The sequence below is a fragment of the Aulonocara sp. 'chitande type north' Nkhata Bay genome, linkage group LG23, assembly GCF_057382095.1.
Source record: "Aulonocara sp. 'chitande type north' Nkhata Bay isolate Kocher_YH1m ecotype deep benthic linkage group LG23, A_spYH_male_GT1.1, whole genome shotgun sequence".
Lineage (NCBI taxonomy): Eukaryota > Metazoa > Chordata > Actinopteri > Cichliformes > Cichlidae > Aulonocara > Aulonocara sp. 'chitande type north' Nkhata Bay.
In genome coordinates this window covers 33,947,850-33,968,255 of record NC_141365.1, presented here as the reverse complement: position 1 = coordinate 33,968,255, position 20,406 = coordinate 33,947,850, and the positions used below count along the sequence as shown (strand labels likewise).

Here is a 20,406-nt window from a genome sequence, read left to right as displayed (position 1 = left end):
TGAGACTTCCAGATACAGACAAACTAATGATGGCTAACCAGCTGGACCAAACCAGGACCCTCAAGCTCCCAGGCCTCTGGTAGAGGACACAACTTTGAAGGATATGCATGTGTTTGCATGTTTGAGGCAAATCTTATATTTATAAAATAATATTAACACATTGAGTCACAAGAAACAGTTTGAGCTTTAATGGTTGACATTTATTTTCACAGACATGCATACACTCAGAAGTTGCCATTGCTATCTTGGTCACGTAAACCTTAAAGTTGCTAAAAATAATTTTTTGTTGTTGTTGTATTTTAAAAATGCGGGTCAAATCACTACGTGTCATGAGTCAGAAACACACAAAAATGTACTGAATAATTCCTGTCAGCTTCATGGGATGTCTTAGCATCTCTTAATTTGTTACTTTGGTTTTACAACCATAGTCAAAAACATCTAACATCTACACCATCTATGTTTTAGAATTTGTTTAATTTAGCATTTTTAAAGTCATTAGGAAAAAAGAGAGACATCTGAATTCGTCTACAATCTCATATTCTGATGTTCCAAGCTAGTTCAGGTCTGATCTGCACGGATATAAAGCTTTGAGGGTCAGTTGTAGTTATCGTCATTATCTCCTTCATCTAGGTCATGAATTTCATCGCTGTCTTCCGTGATGTAGCTGTCAGGGTTTTCGGGCTCATCAGCAGACTCATCGTCGTCCTCCGTGTTCACCCTCCCTGACAGGACATCCTCTATCCAGTCCTCCAGCTCCTCTGCAGTGGGCAGGTCCTCATCATTGGACATGTCCAGCCAGACACTATCTGCCTGGAAAACAGAGAACCACAACATTTAATGTCTTTAAAGTCTTTATTTTGGTGTTTTCTTAGAGTTTGATATTTTACTTACATCTGTCACATTGACCACACCAATCTGAGGTCTAAACAGGTCCAACTTAAAGGTTTTTTCCCAATAAGTGGTCAACTGTCAGGACAAGATAAACCAAGCTAACTTCAGACATTTTCTGCATTTAAACAATGGTAGAATTTTCCTGTGTAGAAATTGTTTATAAGGGATCATTTTAAAAACTATTTGGTTAAACAGGAAGACTGAACCAGAGGGAAGTCATCAGGGTCGATCCAGACAATACTCAGCTCTGGGTTGTTGGTATTGTCTCTGGCCACATCTTTCAGGATTTCTAGGAACTCATAGCCATCTAAGGAAGAGACAACAAAGTTATCTGAACTCAACTCCAGTTTCTAATCAAGAAAAATAAGTGTAATGTTAAACAATAAAAAGCTCTGAATTACAGCTGCACACCTGGATCTTCTTCCTCAGCAAAGGCAACAATATGTATTCCATCCATATCATCTTCCTACAGATGGGAAGAATTTAAAGATTTAGAGTAATTAGTAGCTTGAATTCAACGTTGGCTTCAATACATTTAAAGAAAGTGCTTGTATACTATGTAATTTCTGCTTTCATCTGCTCTAATAAGACCAAACAATCACCCATGTCTCAAACATATTCTCAGCCCGGAGCTTCCTCAAAGTAGCTCTGTAAGAAGCACATTTGTATTAAATCTCACACAAAGAAATGCTTGAAATTTTAAGTTTTTTTAATAAAACTTGAAAAAAAAATAACATTAACCTTCTGTGCTGGGTTACATATTCAACAATGTCTATCTCGGATAGAGGTCTTCCAGGCACGATGGCCGGCTCCTCCATGAATGGCTCATAGAAATTAACTTCATTCATCTTTAGGGAAAGATGTTTGGCTACCTTAAAAAAAAAGTTAAATGCCAAGATGTCACTTCAATGTTTTAGGGGTGGTTTTCATGTTTTTTTTTTAATGTTTGAAGTGAAGCTCATTAATCAAGAGTTTCAACTAAATTAGCTATCTCCAGTCTTTTTCGGAAACGTATATTTGAGGAGCGATGTGAAGATAAAGATTGGAAACAGCTAGCCTAAGAGATCAGATTTAACAAAAAACAAACACTAACATTAATTTACATACTTTAAACAACAGGTGACATGCTATGTAGCGCGCTAAATAGTGAATTTCAGAGCTGCTAGCAGCTAGACTTTGATGCATTTGAATATAGCCATGCTAGCTTTTTGCAAAAGTAAGCTAACAAGCTACTTGTTATTTACACACAGAAATTAAGTTGCATTTAATTAAGTCAATATTCTAATTTATTATGGTTAGTGTGTTTTAAGTAATTATGGTGCATGTTACTGTAAAACAAAGTACAGTGTAGTATATTTTCTGTTAAGACTTACAGATTTATCAAATGTAGCAAAAAACTTGATGTAAGGCTGAAACCGCTCTGAGGCTTCCTGGAAAGCCTTGAAATCTAAAAAACAAAAACAAAAATGAGAGCTGGAAATAAATTTGAGAGAGATTGACAAGAACAAAAGCTGAAGTTCAGCAGTGACATTCTATAGTGATGGTGTGATGAGAAAGGCAAGAAGTGAAAGGCTTCTTCATTCAATTTCTCATCAGATTCTGGTATCTTCATCCCAGTAACCAACTTTCCCTTAATACAGTTTTATAAACTTGTAACACGATCCTAGTTCTCTTCCCAACAAGGTCACCGCCAGGGACCGACCTATATCTGGACAGAAATAGGCTTCATAATGAAAATTTGTGCCACCGTCGTATTGGCCAGATAGTATCTTCCCTGCCTCACTTTTTCTCCTTTTTTTGTGAGAAGAATTATAATTGCAGTTTGACCTATTAGACGAGGAGCCAGAAGCTATTTAAAGGCTGTCATGAGACTGAGTGAGACTAGCAAAGTCTAGAATCAGGTTTTCATTTAGCAGCCAGTAAGGCTATACGAAATATATCTCCATCAACCTCTATAGTCCATTAACATGTCTGAAGCACAATAAAACAACTTTATGGTACACTGAAAGAGAGAGTGAATGAATAGTAGAATTGTAAAGCGCTTCCAGGGTCTCGAAAAGTGCTATATAAATACAATCCATTATTATTATTGTTGTTATTATTATATTGACATATGAGTTTGATGCTAAACTAACATGAATCTTCTCCTTTGAAATAACCAATGAGGCGGATGTCTTCCTCCATCCTCTCAAAGGCTCGCACCTCCATGGCATTATTGATCATCTCTACTGGGTCCTCCAACACCTAAGGAGCAGTATAACACAGAAGGAAAACATGTTAGTCATTACTTAGGTAACTTAATCAGTTTGGTATAGTTGGATCAGTTCCAGTCTCATGCACTTTTGTTTAATGTGGACTCATAATTACATGCCGCTTTGATTAGCTTAGCATTAGCACTGAAGATAGCAAACAGCTAGCTTGGCTCATGCCATGGTAATATAATCCACCTAACAGAGTTGAAATACAGGGTACTGTTACCTAAAAGTAACTGTTGCGCTAAACCTACCTTGGAAGGTATATACATGTCAGTCAATAATCAATGCAAAGCAATAATGCTGAACTTGTGCATGATGCAGTCCTAAAAACTTTAAAGTGTGTAGTTTAGATAAAAATGAAGTAAATGTATCAGGAAGCAGGGGCCCAATTAAGGCCCTATTCACTGTTCTTTTAAAATACATATCTTGTGCAATATGCCGTGTAAACCGAAATGCTCAAATTAATTAAAAATAGTTTTCATATTTTTAAATTGGAGTTCTTGTTTTTTAACAAATTGCACTATTTTGAGGTAGTAATCACCTCTTAAAGGTAACATTTCTCTGTCGTCAGTTGCATTGTTTAAATGTGAATGTGTGCATGTGCTGATAGTCAATAGGACTGAATTAATGTAGAGAATATTGCACATGCAGTAATAAAGAGAGTAAAAAAAAACCTGCAGGAAGAGCAGTAAAAGCAAAAACCAAAGGAAATCTATTAGTCAGCTCTAGCTCGCACTTGTCTTTTAATAATACAGCTTACTGAGTGGATGCTATGATATTAGAAGAAAAAGCTCTAGGATTCCAGAGCTTATAGATTTGACTAAGATGCTATTATTTGGCAAAATTATTAGTGCGTCGACCTAATTGTGCGTAATAGATATTTGATCCATATTAGATAGATAGAAGCTGTGATGCCATGAGTGAAGGGGCTTGTTAAGCTATTGCTTAGCCTGAGTAGATGGCACAGGCTTCTTAGTGAGTTCTGCAAACTTTAATCTGTCTCCACTAAACTTTTGCACAACAAAAGTAAGGCAGAACCTTCTTATATTTACAAAAAGAACTCCAACAATGTTGAGTAAAAGGGAGTTTTATATTAACTCATTACTTTTAATATTATGGTAATTTATCTTAGCCTGTGGGAAATGTGAATGAAAAATCAGTTAGATCATCAAAAGTATATGAGATTTAACTCTAATCAAAAGGGACCTGTAGCAGTTGTGTCGCTGCCTTAACTTTTCTGATAACTTAGTTTACAGTGCATTTTTTTATATGAGGTACAGATGACGGTTACTAAAATGTGTGTGTTGTTGAAGAGCTTATTGATGTTGCAGTTGTGATATGTTAGGGATTCAACTAATTAACGAGGCTAAGATTGATTGTTTTTGTGGGTAATGTAACTGCCGTCTGAAAAGCATCAGATTTTACTACTCACATCCAACAGGAACTCCACCAGAGTGTCTGCTGAGAGCTCCCCGTCAAACTCAATCACACGGTCGTCCTTGAACACGTACAAGCTGCCCACCTCCTCCAGTCCTATTTAGACAACAGATCCAACACTTTCAAAACAATACATTACTAGTAAAATGGTATAAGAAACCCATAGGAGTGGATAAGCCAAGAGCAACACAGATGCAGTACATACCCAGTTTCTTGGCCACTTTGACATCCTTCTGGGAGTCCACCATTCCAAAACCGATGTCTTTGTTCTCCAGGACTTGAGCTGTAAGCTGTGTTCAAGAACAACAACTCATTCAGTATTGTGACTCTATTAAAATACTCTATAAAACACACTTTAAAAAAAACCTAGATCAGGAACATCACCTAATCAGGATGATTTTCTGAATGGCATCTAGGATGAAACGTTAAAAATGAGATTTAATGTTCACTCTTTGTGTCGGGCCTTGTTGCAACAAGTTGGCAGTCATACAGGATGGACCATTGTTTTGAAGCTGATTGTCTCATCCTCATCTTCAAACTCACCTGCCACATTCTGACTTGAGAGTGCTGCTATAGCTCACCTGGTTGAGCAGCTCGTCAAACCCCGGCCTACTCGTCTGTCCCAGACGGTTTCCTGTATGTCATCCCCCTCACTTTCTCTCCAGCTTCCTGTCTACTTTCTGCACTGTCCTATCCAGTAATGGCAAAATACCTCATGTTCTGAAATCTCTTCATCGTGTTCTAAATCTTGTCTCTTTTCTAAAATCACAGAGGTCACCATCGTGATTGGTAAGGAGTTATGCATATACAAACAAACACATGTGACACCCTCAGCCATACTAACAGCAGCAGATTGAGATTTAAACCTTGTTATTTAGGTTAGGAAAAGATTATGGTTTAGGTCAATATTAAGTACAAATCTGGGTCAAGTTTCATAGTGACCTTCAGGATATTGTTGTAGCCAGAGAGTACTTCCTCTCGGCTCTTGGTGGGAGGCTTTTGGCCAGTTTAGGGGCTTCGACACTGAAATAGGTGCAGTAAAACACCAGTGTTGGCAACTGGGAGCAAGACGCAAGAGCATAGCTGGTAAATTAAATAATAGTTGGTGACTTTTTATTTGACTTTTAAATAAAACTGTACAGTGTGGACATGTGTGGACTAAAACCACCTGGTAAGTAAACCTTGAGATAAGAAACACTGGTGTGAACACCCTCATTGCTTTGATTTAGCTCTGACTTCTATGCTGTGTACTTGAGCCGACATCCACAGCTGCAGCCGTCTTCGTCAATACATCTTTTCATTACCAAGATGTCTGTGTACTGAGAGCCCCCTGTGGAGTTTTCTTGTTAGGAGGAAGCTGTGAGTCAGGACTGCTTGCCTTTCAGCTTGCAGTTGTTGAGGAAGGATAACAGATTTAGAAAACCACTGAGGAGGGGGTTTACTTTGTGTATTTCTGCTTTCCAAGAGTGCACGAAACATGACAGAAATGTGAAACTGAAAATGTTGCCAAAGGTGAATACTAACAAATAAAAAATGCCTCCAAGATGAGAAGGAAAGGAGTGTGAGAGCAATTCTTCTGATTTCTAGTTCAAAGGAAGGTAGTAAAGAGAATTGGGAACAAGCTATAATTAACAAAATGACCTAGAAACAATCCCTGGATATATGTAAACCACAGCGGAGAGCACAAAATGGGATTAAAAGGACTGCTTGCCAGTTAAGAGTGTGCACAGGTAAAACATAGATCCAGTCTAAGGAGAGAGTCTATACTTCAAGAAGACAGAGGAAACATGGGGCAGTCGCTGTCTGATTTCTCCTAGAACGGAAAGTATCAGTGATTACTTTGCATGGCAGAATGTAATCTGCAGGGATTTGAGCTATAGCTCAGCATCCGGTATGCCACAACAGATCCATCTCTCATTTCCTCATGTCTTCTTTGATCAGTGGTGATACATTTCCCATAGCTTCCAGGTATTTGCAAACCTGAAAAACTCAGGAGCAATGAATTTTGCAAAGAGTTTTCAAAACCAGTTCATTGTTTATGAAGCTTCATGATAGTAACATCCAGCAGATCGCTAGTGACCCCCTTAGAGTCAGGAATAGGGTTAACAGGGATTAACATTCACCTTGGGATATATTTTTTTGCCTATCCAATGTGGTCTAAAGCTACAGAGCTAATGTGTGAGGCTCTATATTGGTCTTTGGCCTAAATACGAATACCATCATCCTCATAGGCAATATGTTTAGTATGTTAGAATGCTAAGTACTGCTAAGGCTTCTGGAAATGTGATTTTTTACCACAAAGCAACTGTTGATCAACTGGTCAATAAACACAAAACGAATCAGCAATCCTAATAACTGCTTCTCCCAAATCTAATTTTTCAAGCAGAGAAGGCACTTTATGTTATAATTCATCATCAGAAAGAATTCTTTATGGAGCATTAACGCCTGAACCACATGAGTTAGCCTTTCTGTTTAATGCTTATCAAAATGTGAAAAAAAAACTCTATAAAAAAGTAGATTACATCATTATACTTCCACATTTCTCACTTTCCTTTCACAGTTAACTCCATTTTATAACACACAATGAATATCATCACCGAGCCACTTGCCCTGCAGTCTGTGACACATACCCAACCTCAACCAGTTTCTCACCTCCAGCACCAGCTCTGTCATCTGGAACCTCTTCTGAAGACCCTTGTTGGCCGGCAGAGGTTCGTGGTAGAACAGGCACAGCAGGTCATATCTCTTCAGAGCCTTTTTGTAGTTGCGCTCATTGATGTCCATCACCCTGTCTTTCCCGTCAAAATTGGGGAACTCTAGACCTTCCTCGGCACTGCAAAGGAAAACCAGGTTAAGGCAGAGGCCAGATAGAAGAGAGAGCCACATGTGTTGCATTTTTGTTCAGGTGTGGATGTGTTTGCAAAAAAATAAAAAATAAAAATCCAAGATCCTCTCAAGACCAAACTTGAAGAAATTGGCTATGAATGAGATCTGCAATTCATCCACAGATTTGATCTCTATTATATCTCCAGCAAATCTGAAATACTCTGTCTAATATTTCACTGGACCCCCTGCTTCTTTTTATTGCCCTCTTTTGATAGCTCTCCCTCTCCACCTGTCTTCTGTCTCTTCCTCTCTCTGTCACTTACTGCCCAAATCTCAGGAGGGTCTCTTTCCTCCTCCTTTTCTCTCTGTGATGGAGAAACTCATTATATTGAGCACATTTGACGGATAATAATTCATGAGGATGCTGTTCATGCCCTTGAAATAAACTCGTGATTTTATCAACCACTAAATCAGTAACGTCATTACCTATGTGGCAGTGTTTGTACGTTTGAAAATCATGCCTTATGTTGTAAATAACTTTCTAATATCTATCTATCTATCTATCTATCTATCTATCTATCTATCTATCTATCTATCTATCTATCTATCTATCTATTAAACTGAAGATTTGAGACCAACAATCCCTCAGTGTTTTAAGCTTTACGGTAACGAACAAATGAATTTCACTGCGAGCATTACCGTAATGACTGTAACCCAGCCAGAAGTAGCGGACCGCAGATAACAACGGCGCAGATTCTCCTCGTCAGACAAAGCTGGAGGATAGAGGGGAAATGGAGTGGTTTTGGTTGTGGAGGATTTTAATAGTAGTGCAAGTTTTTCACGCGTGTTTGGCCGGTGCTTCAGGTAATCTATTTTTAAACACCTACGCCTTTTGAATTTGTTATAAAAAAAGAACTAGTGAGCTTTTATTTGTCCGTCGCTCTTTAAGATGACTTCTGGTGCTATAGGCAACCATCAATTCACCGGTGTTAGCTAACTAGCCCAGCAGCTAACTTTTAGGTTGGTATGAATGATGGGTAAGAGTTTGCTCTTTCTCTCACACTCACATTCAGTACGATAATTTATAGTCGAGCCATTACATGACAGAGTGTTTTCGTGCAGGAGTTACTTGAAGTGCTGTTAACCTGTATGGTCTGCTTGCTCTAAAAAACCTAACCTACACAAATACATTGATTCTATGTAAATTAGAGACTTGCAAACTGCGAAACAGCCGCGCGTGTAGGTTTTCCCTTGTTCTTTAGACTCCATCGACGTGTGTTGACTCTTAACGGATTGCGCAAATGCTCTGGCTTAAGCAAAGGGAAGCTCAAAAGTAAGCTCTCAGCCCCTTATAAAGCCCTTGTAAAGCCCTTATAAAGCCTAAGATTGTAATATGCTACAAACTTTAACAGCACAATCGAGGTGTCCACTCATATTTCAAAGTTTCTTCAAATTTAATATCACACACATCTGTGTTGTAGATTTTTTTAAAATTAATAATGAACATCTGAACTGTTATTAGTAAAAGGGACTGAAAACAAAAAGGGCATACAGGCAGCTGCGAATCTGGTTAGATACAATACATTAAAAATAACACGTCTGTTCTTCCCTAAATATTTCCTTTGTTGGCAGACTGGCAAACAACACTTCCTGCTTCCTGGTGTGTACTGGATCATTGTCCTGCTGCATAGGTGTGCTTCAGCCAGACATTGTCACTCAGGATCTTTTGGTAGAGAGCAGAATTTATGGTTCCATCAATTACAGCAATGAGCCATTTCTGCCCACTCGCTTTCTTCCCGTTGAATCAAGAACACTGACTTTAACTGAGTCAAGTGAGGCCTGCAGTTCTTTTTAGATGCTGGGCTCTTTTGTGACCTACTGAATGATTTTGACTCTATTAAATGTGATACAAAATAGCAAAATCTCCATTTATATGTGATGTTTCAGGCAACCAGTGGAAGAAAGTTAAAGAAAGGATATCGGATACTGTTAAAGGGTACACTCCATGTGAACCTGTCAACTGTAGCTGCCACCTAAGGTTGGTGCACTTTATCTTTCTTGCATATGAACTGAATCCAGGCAAAAGATCATTCTGTTAGAAACCTCTTTATTATGAAATAAGTGTCAGATCTACGTATAGTATCTGACATACTGATCACATGCATGTTTACTGCTTCATTCCCATTGTGTAAGTTAAAGCATAATATGAACTTTGCCGTCTGTCTCAGTGTCCTACAGCATGACTTGCAGACCTTTAAAGGGGGGATTTCACAGGATGTCATGGCTGCTACGGTTCAGAGAGGAGTGGGAACCCACTACCAGATCATTGGACACAAGCTGTACAGGGAGCAAAACTGCATGTTCCCTGCTAGGTAAAGCAGGACCTGGTGTGATTTTTAGAAATTGATCAGATACAAGTCATTGTTACTTGTCTGAACATCAGGTAGTTGTATCGATGACATGATGTGGGCCACTTCCCTGTTTTCAGGTGCAGTGGGGTGGAGCACTTCATACTGGAGGTGATTGACAAGCTGCCTGACTTAGAGATGGTTGTAAATGTGAGAGACTACCCTCAAGTCCCCCACTGGGTGCAGCCAACCCTGCCAGTCTTCTCTTTCAGTAAGGTCAGAATGTGGGCAGTGTTTTTGAGGTACACATGGATGTGTTATTACTATTATTAAGTGCAGTAAGTGTTCTTGAAATGTGGATGTTTGTTTTTTAAGTAGACCTCAGACTACAACGACATCATGTACCCAGCATGGACATTTTGGGAAGGCGGACCTGCTGTGTGGCCCATTTACCCCACCGGACTGGGAAGATGGGATCTGATGAGGGATGACCTTAAAAAGTAAGGTTTGCACTTTAGTGAGGGGAGGAGCTGACTAGTGAACATACAGTTTGGACCATTGTCCAATTATGTGCACTGAAGAAATTAGAAATGTAATTTAGAAATTGCGGTCACTTTTATACACAGTCCTGCATTTTTTGAAGCTCAAAGTGAATTGGACAAACTACCATAATCTTAAATATAATAATATTCCAGCATTTGGAGGAATCCTGCTGCTTCTGTCAGCAGTCCCATCAATGAACACTGGTGTTCCACTGGTAGCCATACTGATGACATCACAATGTTCCCACCGTGTTTGACAATGATGTGGTATGGCTCGGATCATGAGCTGTTCCTGTTGTTCTCCATACTTTGAATTCATTTAGGTGGTCCCTTTTCATATCCTTATTAAAAGAATATCTTCACTCTTTTCTATATTAAATAAAAAATGTTGATTTTAACGTACAACATTTCTAATAGTACTACTGCTAATAATGTGTTGTGTTTTAGCTCTGCAGCACAGTGGCCATGGAAGAAGAAAGAGTCTAAAGGATTTTTCAGAGGTTCCAGGTCAGTGTTGTGAAGATGTTCACTTTGTGTAACTCTCTATGGAAATTCTTTTTATTCTTTTTCTTTTCATATACATTTACATCATATGTGTAGCTAGCTGTAGGACCCTAAATCATGTCTTCTGGACTGTGCTCTTTCTTTGGTAGAACCAGCCCTGAGCGCGACCCTCTCATCCTTCTGTCCAGAGAAGCTCCAGAGCTGGTAGATGCAGAATATACAAAGAACCAAGCCTGGAAGTCTGAGAAGGTCAATCACACTGACACCACACCACACTGAGCTCACAGACTTTTGCAATAATCTGAAATCAGTAAGATTCTTTTTAAATTGATCCTGCTTATATACGATCATTTCATTGTTATAGGACATATTAGTCACTTTTACAGTGGAATCCATCAGACTGACTTTAAATGACTTTTTTTGTATTTGCTGCGTTTTAGGATACTCTTGGGAGACCCCCTGCCAAGGAAATTCCCCTGGTAGATCACTGCAAATACAAGTGAGCTCATTCTCTTGACTTTGCCTGTATTTCATTCATATTTAAAGAGGAACCATTATACTCTTTCCCAGCTCTGTGTGATCTACAAATCAGAATGATCCTCCTGAAATCCTGGGCCTTAGAGGATAAAATGAAAGGCAGACCTGTCTGAAACAAGGCTTTTTAGCTCCAATTCTTTAAACCACCTTCCTTCTGATTGGCTGCTTATTGCAAACAGAAGGATTGAGCTGCAGGTGCTGTGGCGACACCCTCGTGGCATGAGAACAGCCAAAAGTAGCATTTATAAAGACATGTCTTATAGCTGAGTTTACAGCAGCTTTGTTGTGCCATGCAGTCTAACGGATGACTTCTTTCCAATCTCCTGCAGGTATTTGTTCAACTTCCGTGGTGTAGCAGCAAGTTTTCGCTTCAAACATCTCTTCCTGTGCGGCTCCTTGGTGTTTCACGTGGGAGACGAATGGCAGGAATTCTTTTACCCTCAGCTCAAGCCCTGGGTCCACTACATCCCAGTCAGGCAGGATCTGTCGGATCTCAGGTAGGTCAGCTTGTGTCCTCAGTAGAGATGGACTGATCCGATATTACTATCGGTATCGGTCTGATACTGACCTAAATTACTGGATCGGATATCGGAGAGAAATAAAAAATGTAATCCGATCCATTAAATATCACGAAAGCACCTCACAAAACTTGCAACACGGCGTAACTCAGCTCATAACCTTAGCACGTCGAGCAGTATGCGTCACGTGATAGAGCGGCTGTGGCTGTGGTATAGCTTTAGTGTTTTTTTGTTTTTTTTTAAACTTCAGTATGAACTTATACAAAATGCAGCAAGATATTAAAAAAACAGTTTTATTGATTAAAAATACACTATATCGGATTCATATCGGCAGATATCCAAATTTATGATATCGGTATCGGACATAAAAAAGTGGTATCGTGACATCTCTAGTCCTCAGACGTGTGGATGAAGTCTGTGTGTGCATCGTTAGTTTTGTTGTTTAAATGTATTTGTTAAGACGTCCCTTTGGTTTAGAAAAGAAGATGGCAGCTTGTGTTCGTGGATGGAGGAAAAAAAGAGTCTTTATACAGTGTGTGTGTAGCCTTCTGTCTGTTGTCCAATTTAAAAATGTGAGGCCTTTTATATTCCTTTTATAGAACAAAGGAACGTATTTACAACCAGCTTTGACAATTTAAACCTGATGACACACAATAATAATTTGTTATATAGGTAAATGTGCAAATTTACACATTTTAATTGCATCCGTGAACATATAGCGATACGCTGACTGTATATTTCAAGCCAAAGCGTTTGGATAAATGCCAACAAGCTGGTGAAACAATTAATAGCTTGTAGCAAACCAGAGAGCTTGACAAGAAGGCTGGATGGGGATTTTAAAGTGAGCTCTCAAACTCTATTTGTTATTTTATTTCATGTTTTATTTTGAAATATCTCTATTCTATGCACGCCCAGGAGTACTATTTGCCAAGTAAGGAAGAATTTGCAAATATAAATGTGTCTGCACTCTGTGTCCTCAGGGAGCTGCTCCAGTTTGTTAAAGAGAACGATGCCATCGCGCAGGAAATGGCTACAAGGTGAGAGATCAGAACTTCATGATTGAGCAGGAGTAGCTGCGATAACCTTCTCCCAGCATCACGTGACTTTTCTGCTTCCCAACCTCTCTACAGGGGGAAGGAATTCATCCTCAACCACCTGCAAATGGAAGATGTTTCCTGCTACTGGGAAAGACTTCTGACCATGTTCAGCCAGCTTCTCACCTACAAACCCCAAAGAAAGAACAGCTACAACCAGATAGTCCACCGAGCCAGCAAAACAGAGCTGTAAGACAGACTGTGTGGGACCAGACTGTGAAGATTCTGACTGTAACTGAACCAGGGCGTACGGTTTCTTTTCAAGCAGCACTGTGTCATGTTGTTAGTATTCTGGTTTTATTTACTGATCTGAAGTCTGACGCTTTAACGCTGTCTTCATATATTTGTGTTTATTACAGTGTTTGAGACCAGTGTGGACCACACAATGACCCACATGTCCACCAGTTAGTGGGCTTAGATTACACAGCTGTACAAGCAGCTGACTGTAGATGCTGCCAGTAATTAATCTGTGCCCACAAGATTCTATTAGTATCTTTTGAAAGAGGGGGAAAGTGTGCACACTGTTTCTCTGTGGTGTATATTCCTCCATCAGATCACGTGACTGACACGTCTCTCTAAAAGAGCCAGCATTTGCAAGATTACACTAAGGATCCCTCAATCAATGCATTCTTGTGAAAGAATCTTTCACAAGAATGCAATGCAAGAATCTTCAGGTGCCACTAGGGGGCTTATGTGCCAAAGTCCTTACTGATCACTCTGGTTTGATGAGTTCAGTACTTCCAGATGTGACGACTGTTTTTGCGCCTGTTATCCATCTAACCAGCACAAGTGCGTAACTATAACGCATGTTTTAAGCCACTAAAGAGGCAATCCATTATTTTATACATCAGTTTATTTTTATTTGTCAAAAAGTTAGAGCTGTGATTGTTATTTTGATTATATTATAGTGACATTATCAAGGTTAGTGGAAATCATAATGTAAAGGGTATATGTAAAGGAAAATCCAAGGGATTGTTGGTGGATATCAGTTTGGGAGTAACTTTTATAACTAGATTACATGTGAATATTTAGACTCTGTAGGCGAGAGGCAAGAATTTTGGTACTAGAAGCTTTCTGGTTTGTGTTTTGTTGTCCAGTTGTAGATCTGGGTTTTTGAGCAAACTTTGGTTGCATGCAGGTAACTTGTCCATGTAGAGAGCAAAAGAGCAATTACTCCTACTGATGGGCTCCTAGATTGGTCTGACAGTTGTTTTTATTGAAACTAAAACTTTAATTCTCCAGGAAAGGATCATAATGGAAATATAATGCATTCCTGTCTTTAAGTCATTGAAAGCTGTAATGGAAATGGACGACAGGTGTTCAGATATTTACAAAAGATGTGTAATTATCAAGTGGTAGTTAAGGATACCAGGTTTACCATGTTGGAACAATTTAATGAACAACAAATAGTTTGATATTAAATGAATCTATGTTTAGTACAGTTTAGTACAGAAAATAATGTGTAGTCCACCTACCAGACATTAAAGTAGTGGCTAAAACTGGTAAGATGAACGTCTGAGGATCATGTGGTAGTAGAGTTTCTTCTTTACCACCAGTGAAGTTGATTGCAAAGCTTTGCTAAAGATAAGTTTTGTTACACTGCCCTCTACTGGGCAACTGGAAAAACTCTAGACTTTTACTAAGTTTCATGATAATGCAAATCATTAGCTATATCAGTCTACATTTCACCGCCATCGATTTTAGAACATAGATAGAAGGACACTTTCTTTTACACAAAGTGCCAGCAGTGAGCAATAATATTCAGAGTAACCACTTTGTTTACCATTTCTGATAAAGCTGCCTTGAAATCAAGACATTATAGATGATGTAACTGATACATGATCATGTTGAATATGTTGTAGTATTCGGTTATTTGAGGAAAAAAAGAAGCTGAGATGATGTGTCTGGTCATAGTGTTTGTTTTTATCTCAATAAACTGGTTAAAACTTTTTAACACTGTCTTTGTCACGCTTTTGTCTTTGTTTTTGTCTCTTGCTGTACATGTATGTATGTATATATAATATTCACGTGTGCCCGCTGTATTTAGTTAAGGTTTTACCCCTTAACTAAATAACTATATAATAATAACCCATCATAAACTTAAACCACCCGGTTGTGTCAGCAACGGTAACAGCAACTGTGTTAGTCCTCCAGCGATAGGCGGCGCTATTTTCAAGTCTTTCAGCTGTAAGTCTTGGCCGGGGTGAAAGGTTTGGACGCCGGTGGACTATGTGGGAACTATAGTAAAGCGCTCTTCTGAAGGGCATTATGAAAAACAAATATCTGTATTTTCGTACATTAATCGGAACGGCACGTCTTTGTAAAAACAAGCGGTTCATTTCAGAGGGATTCAAGTAAGTTGTTTTGCACCTGCTGTGATGTGTCAGAGGCTAACAGCATGCTAACCATACGAGGGGTTGTTGCACACCAGTGTTTGAACAAACGAGGAGCATAAAACCGACCGCAATGAAAACCGGTGTCGCGTTTTGGGAGCTGTTACGTAAAACTGTGCTGTTTGTCATAAATAACGTGCTGCTGCGGTGTTAGCTTGAGCAACAGCACATGCACAGTTTGACCTGACAGGAGCACTGTATGAAGAGACAGCGTTATGTGGCATCACTTATCCACCAGCACACTGGCTTTAAAAAAAATATATTAATTGTTATTAATAAAATCTCGCCAGAAATAATCCAAATAGTCCTCAGTATAAGGTTCTGCATAAACAAACACCCATTTCAGATGAACACAGCCTAAATGCTATTAAAAATATTCTGCCTTGTTGGGTTAAAACAACACAATCAAATCAATCACCAAAGCCATTTTTCTCCCTACTGAGGGGATACAACAGCTAGAACTGTGTTGGACCCACTTTGCCTTTAAAACTACCTCAATTCTTTGTGACATTGACTCACAAAGGTGCTGGAAACAACTTTGGTCCATATTGACACAACAGAGGAATCTACCTTTCTAATCCCAGTAGATCAGCAGTTTCTAAAACACTCACACCACCCTTTCCTCCCCATTATGATGCTGAGTTCGAACTTCAGCAGGTCAGGATCCACATGCCTGAATGCACTGAGTTGCTGCCATCAGAGTTTGTGTCATTGAGTGGCCACTCCATAGTCTTACAGCAGGAGTGAAAATACAGGGTTAGGTTCATTCAAATTGTTTAGATAAACAAAATTGTAAAATAGTATTGTTTCCTCTCAAATACAGCTTGATTGTTTCGCGCCTTGGTGCAAACAGACTCAGACTCATAATCTTATTTCTTCTACTGTGGATGGTTCAATAAATGTGAATATTTCCTTATATATTTACTGTTTGTGCTCTGGTTAAAAAAATCTCAGGCAGAATAAGGTCACTGTGACCTTTTATTTTTACCTTTGACCCCGGAGCAGTTGACACATCCTGATTAGCAGATCTGAGGTTTTGTGCTCTGAGAGATCAATAGTGTGTTTTACAGTTGGGGGAGGAAAAAAGTCCTATTTTCCCAGTTTCTGTTGATAGGACTGTAGAATTCAACAGCTGCTTAGTAAAACAGCCTGTGCAGCACTGCCAGGCCTTCATTCGCCTCGAGGCTCTTGGTTTTGAGGATGGAGCTTGAGCTGAGGCGGCGAGTGTGGCGTCTCAGCCCGTGACCATGTGTTTCTCCCTGTTGCAGCACATCAGCAGCTGAAGCGTGATGCATCCAGAGCCACGCAGGACAAGCGTTGCCCTGCAGAGACGACTGGCAGATTCAGCCCCTCAGGGCACGCTGAGCACCGGCCAACTGCAGGGCTTCATCCAGCGTGCCAGGCCTCCTTTCTTCTGCTTTCTGCTCCCCAGGGTTCACGCAGCTGATGTGGCTGCTGCCCAGCCTGCACAGATGCCCTCTTCCTCCTCCTCATCATCCTCTTCCTTCACCAGTACTGCTCCTGTAGCTATCCCTTCGTCCAGCAGCCTCCCGAAAAACATCGGGAAGCCAGAATTCCCGAGCACGGGATGGGAGCGCATCAAAGATCTCTTTGACAGAGAGTTAGTTTTATTGTTACATTGTTTCACTTGTTTGTGTCTTGGTGTTTTTGAAAAGGTCTTTGTGTATATGTAGACACTGTGGTGTCGAATTCATCGTGAATCATGTAGTTGATGAGTTAAGATTATTTAACTAAACTTGCAGCATCCTTTAGTTTTCAATGGCTTTTTGCTCTAATGGCTTCTAATGTAACAAGTTCACTCATTACTGGCTTTAAACTTACAAGGAAAATTCTCGTCCCTGTTTAGTGTGACTCAGAAATACCCAGAGGAGATCACCAATGTTGTAAACAGCAGTGCTCTCGGTGCACTTGCAGGCTTTGTCTATGGGGGCTTGCCAGCAGCTCGCCACGCCAGGGAGAGATATATCCAAGTCAGCCAGGCAGAATTATACACTAATCGTGTGGACGCAGTGGTAAGTGAAATCTGTGCCTTTAAAACCATATCTGCTGTGGTTTTGGGTGCAAATGTTCCATGAATGATGTCTGTGTTCAGCTTTAATATTGTGATGTCATAGTTTCTTATTTAATTGAATTATTATTTATGGGGTCTGAAGTGGAGCATTGAGAATAATGCTGCAAATAAAAGTAAAAGTCTGTCTGTGCCTGTTCTGTCTGTCAGCGCTCAGCACACAATGCAGCTATCCGGGGGTTTATAAGATATGGATGGAGATGGAGCTGGAGAGTGGCTGTGATAGTTACCTTGTTCAGGTAAACAAAAACAAAAAACAGGTGGAGCATGTGAGGAAAGTGTGTGTAGTGTTACTTTTACAAGGGGTCAAATCAGCTTGTGGATCTGGAGTATTAATAACAGGAGAATGCACAGAATGCTGAATGTCACATAAACAATGTGCAGATGTTTATTGGATGCGAGTGCTTTAACATTGCTAGCATACCTCGGTCAGTTTGTTTTGGCCTCACTGACTCAACATCGTGTGTGTTTCCTCTCCCTGTGTAGTTCTGTGAGCACGGGACTCTCCGTGTACCAAGACAAAGACGCAGTCAGCCAGTATGTTGCAGCTGGAGGTGAGTCACGTGATCTGATCAGGGCGCCTGCAGGTTGTAGTTCCAACTGTGATTGTTTTCAGTTATTTCTATAATAAATGCCCACTAAAATAGGACCGTATGTGATGATATTAAAATGTGACACGTCTGTTCAGTTACACCCAGAATCTATGTTTAATTATTGCTTGACAATAAAAGTGTTCTTTCAACATGTCCAGTACAAATTCCTGCACATTGAAATGATGAAACTCTGTATGTGAGCAGCTGTGACTGTAGGCCTTTTCAGACTGAACCTGGGCCTGAGAGGGCTGGTAGCGGGCTCGGTGATCGGAGCAGTGCTGGGGTAAGGCTGGCTTCTGCTTCTACAAGAATTCTTTGACTTCCAGTCCCAACAGTGCATGTTAAACTTTTTTTCCATCTGATGTAATAGAACATGCTCAGTCCTCAGTACTGAGCTGACTTCTATTATCAGATGCTGTGTATTTACTTTTTGACATGCATGCATGCCTTCTCGTGTATGTGTGTGTGTATTTACATTCATGCCTGTGTGCTCGAAGTCAGTGAGCACTCTGGCAGCCAGCTGCGCCCCTCCCAGCAACCCTCTGTCACCCAGCTGAACCTCCCCCCTCCTCCTCCCCACTCCCTTCCAAATCTGCTCGTGGTGCCAGAGGGACTCGTGTACCACAGAGGACAGTGTTTTGGGTACTGAACCAAGGAGACGGGCCAAGGCAGCAGCTGCCCTTCTCCTTTTATACCATCGGTGTTATTCCAGCCTCTTGTGTCCTTCTACCGTGGTCTGATGTAGACTTGGAGGTGCTTCATCCTCTGTCTCATCTTCACAGCCTGGCCCACTTTAGCCTCGCTCGTCCTTTCAGCTGAGCGCACACAGCTAAATGCAGATTGTATAACTGCAAATTGAGTGTGTTGCCTTTGATGGTGTAACAGAGGAGGGTCTAGTTTGGATCATCCCTGTGGTCAACTCCATAATGGCTTAGCCATACTTCCAGTTGGCCCTCCACTAGCACTGCTCCCTCCTCCTCTTCCTCTCACTGTCTGCTTCAGTGGCCAGCCACCTGGAGCATTTGATGTGGGCAAATGGCTCCAGCCACGGCTACGCCAGGTGTAGCTGGGGCAGAAGGGGCGGCATGAAAGCAGGCAGCTAATTGCAAAGCACATCACGCTCCAGATCTTTAACCATTATGGTTTCCTTATTCATGTCGTAGAGGTGTGAGTGGGAAGTGCGGAGGGTTTGGAGAAGCTGGGCCGCAGCAGCTGTAGAAACTGTTTAAGGAAGTTATTACAGGGTCGATGCTTCCATTGAACTGGCATCTGATATGTTTTATGTTATACAACATAGACTATCTGATGAACTGATCTGTGTAAAAGTGTAAAGGTGTGCATCACAGTTAGTTATACACACTGACTTCTACACAGGATTCCGGTTGGTGCTCTGGTCATTGCCTTGCAGTCCCTGACTGGAGAGACGATCCGAGAGAGGCGCAGGAGAGAGCGCAGGGAACTGTATGAGCACAAGCTTGCAGAATGGTAAGATCTATCACAAATAAATACAAAGTGTCATTTTATCCTGATGCTTCTTGGTTAATCAGAGCTGGTGTTTTCAATAAAAGGACAGCCCGTTTGCAGTTGACGGATGAGCTGATTTCCAACTTGAATGTGAGCTCTCAGGTGGAGGAAACCAATAAGGACATGCAGAGGATCCAGGAACTGCTCAGTCTACCACAGAATGAGGATGTAGTCAAAGACTCAAGTGGACAGTGAGCATGGCTGCCTTCACTGTCTGCTATCTGTTGGAATCTGGAAAATACAAACGTTCTCTTACTGAATGGAAACCGATTCAGATGAATTCATGATGCTGTTGTACAAGAAAAGTAGGTCCAACGAAGAGCTCACCTAAATGTGACATGGGATACAGGAAAAGGATTTTAAGACTTTCAAATATTCAGTATCTGATTTGTGCCACTTAGTCCACATTGGTGTTGTAAAGGTTAAGGTGGACTTGATGTGATGCTTCTGTGTACTTTTAATACTGAAGTTGACTGACACAGTATGTCCCGTGGTTGAAATCACAAAGTCAGCATTGTTGGTCGTACAACTTATTAAAACCACATGAAAGAAAGAAAGAAACGGACTCCTCTCCAAACCAATAAATATCAATTCATGCTACAAAACACTTCATTCTCTCTGTGTGTAATCTGTAGTTTGCTTTTGACCATGCCTTATGGGCTTTTCAGCAACTAGGTCAACCAAAGCCTCGGCCCCTGGTGTAAAAAAGATGTGACACAGCAACAGCTGGGGCTCAGGATGCAGCAGTGACTGCTGACGTGCACATGGACAGCCAATAGAAGCAGTCTGTGATGTGGAGAGCTCAGAGAGCTTCAGGTAAACGCTTCAAACGAGAAACTAGTTAATAGATTTCTC

At 40.5% G+C, this 20,406-nt stretch overlaps 3 protein-coding genes across 5 annotated transcripts; 2 read left to right on the top strand and 1 right to left on the bottom strand.

Annotated features, from left to right (window-relative positions):
- Positions 1-178: 178 nt before the first annotated feature.
- LOC147302277 (calsequestrin-2-like) lies at positions 179-8,595 on the bottom strand. Of its 3 annotated transcripts, none has more exons than XM_086282964.1 (12): positions 8,477-8,595; positions 7,236-7,416; positions 4,789-4,873; positions 4,579-4,679; positions 3,027-3,135; positions 2,265-2,338; positions 1,633-1,763; positions 1,494-1,539; positions 1,303-1,357; positions 1,098-1,198; positions 892-966; positions 179-810 (listed from the first exon to the last, which is right to left on the bottom strand). In XM_086282964.1, exons 2-12 carry the CDS (start codon positions 7,365-7,367, stop codon positions 595-597), a joined length of 1,125 nt encoding a protein of 374 aa, XP_086139090.1. In that variant the 5' UTR covers positions 7,368-7,416; positions 8,477-8,595; the 3' UTR covers positions 179-594. The 3 variants fall into 3 exon arrangements, with proteins under 3 accessions (XP_086139090.1, XP_086139089.1, XP_086139088.1); XM_086282963.1 differs by lacking the exon at positions 8,477-8,595 and adding an exon at positions 8,109-8,317; XM_086282962.1 differs by lacking the exon at positions 8,477-8,595 and having other exon boundaries at positions 7,236-7,716.
- On the top strand, positions 8,142-14,895 carry poglut1 (protein O-glucosyltransferase 1). Its single transcript, XM_086282965.1, has 11 exons — positions 8,142-8,273; positions 9,357-9,447; positions 9,638-9,781; positions 9,898-10,033; positions 10,136-10,257; positions 10,747-10,806; positions 10,953-11,052; positions 11,244-11,302; positions 11,670-11,837; positions 12,839-12,895; positions 12,989-14,895. The coding sequence occupies exons 1-11, from the start codon at positions 8,201-8,203 to the stop codon at positions 13,143-13,145; spliced, it is 1,167 nt and encodes a 388-aa protein (XP_086139091.1). The 5' UTR covers positions 8,142-8,200; the 3' UTR covers positions 13,146-14,895.
- A 247-nt stretch (positions 14,896-15,142) lies between these two features.
- Positions 15,143-20,171, top strand: timmdc1 (translocase of inner mitochondrial membrane domain containing 1). The gene is made up of 8 exons (XM_086283930.1): positions 15,143-15,306; positions 16,614-16,966; positions 17,213-17,378; positions 17,585-17,673; positions 17,921-17,988; positions 18,232-18,310; positions 19,402-19,512; positions 19,596-20,171. Exons 2-8 carry the CDS (start codon positions 16,635-16,637, stop codon positions 19,744-19,746), a joined length of 996 nt encoding a protein of 331 aa, XP_086140056.1. The 5' UTR covers positions 15,143-15,306; positions 16,614-16,634; the 3' UTR covers positions 19,747-20,171.
- Positions 20,172-20,406: the final 235 nt, after the last annotated feature.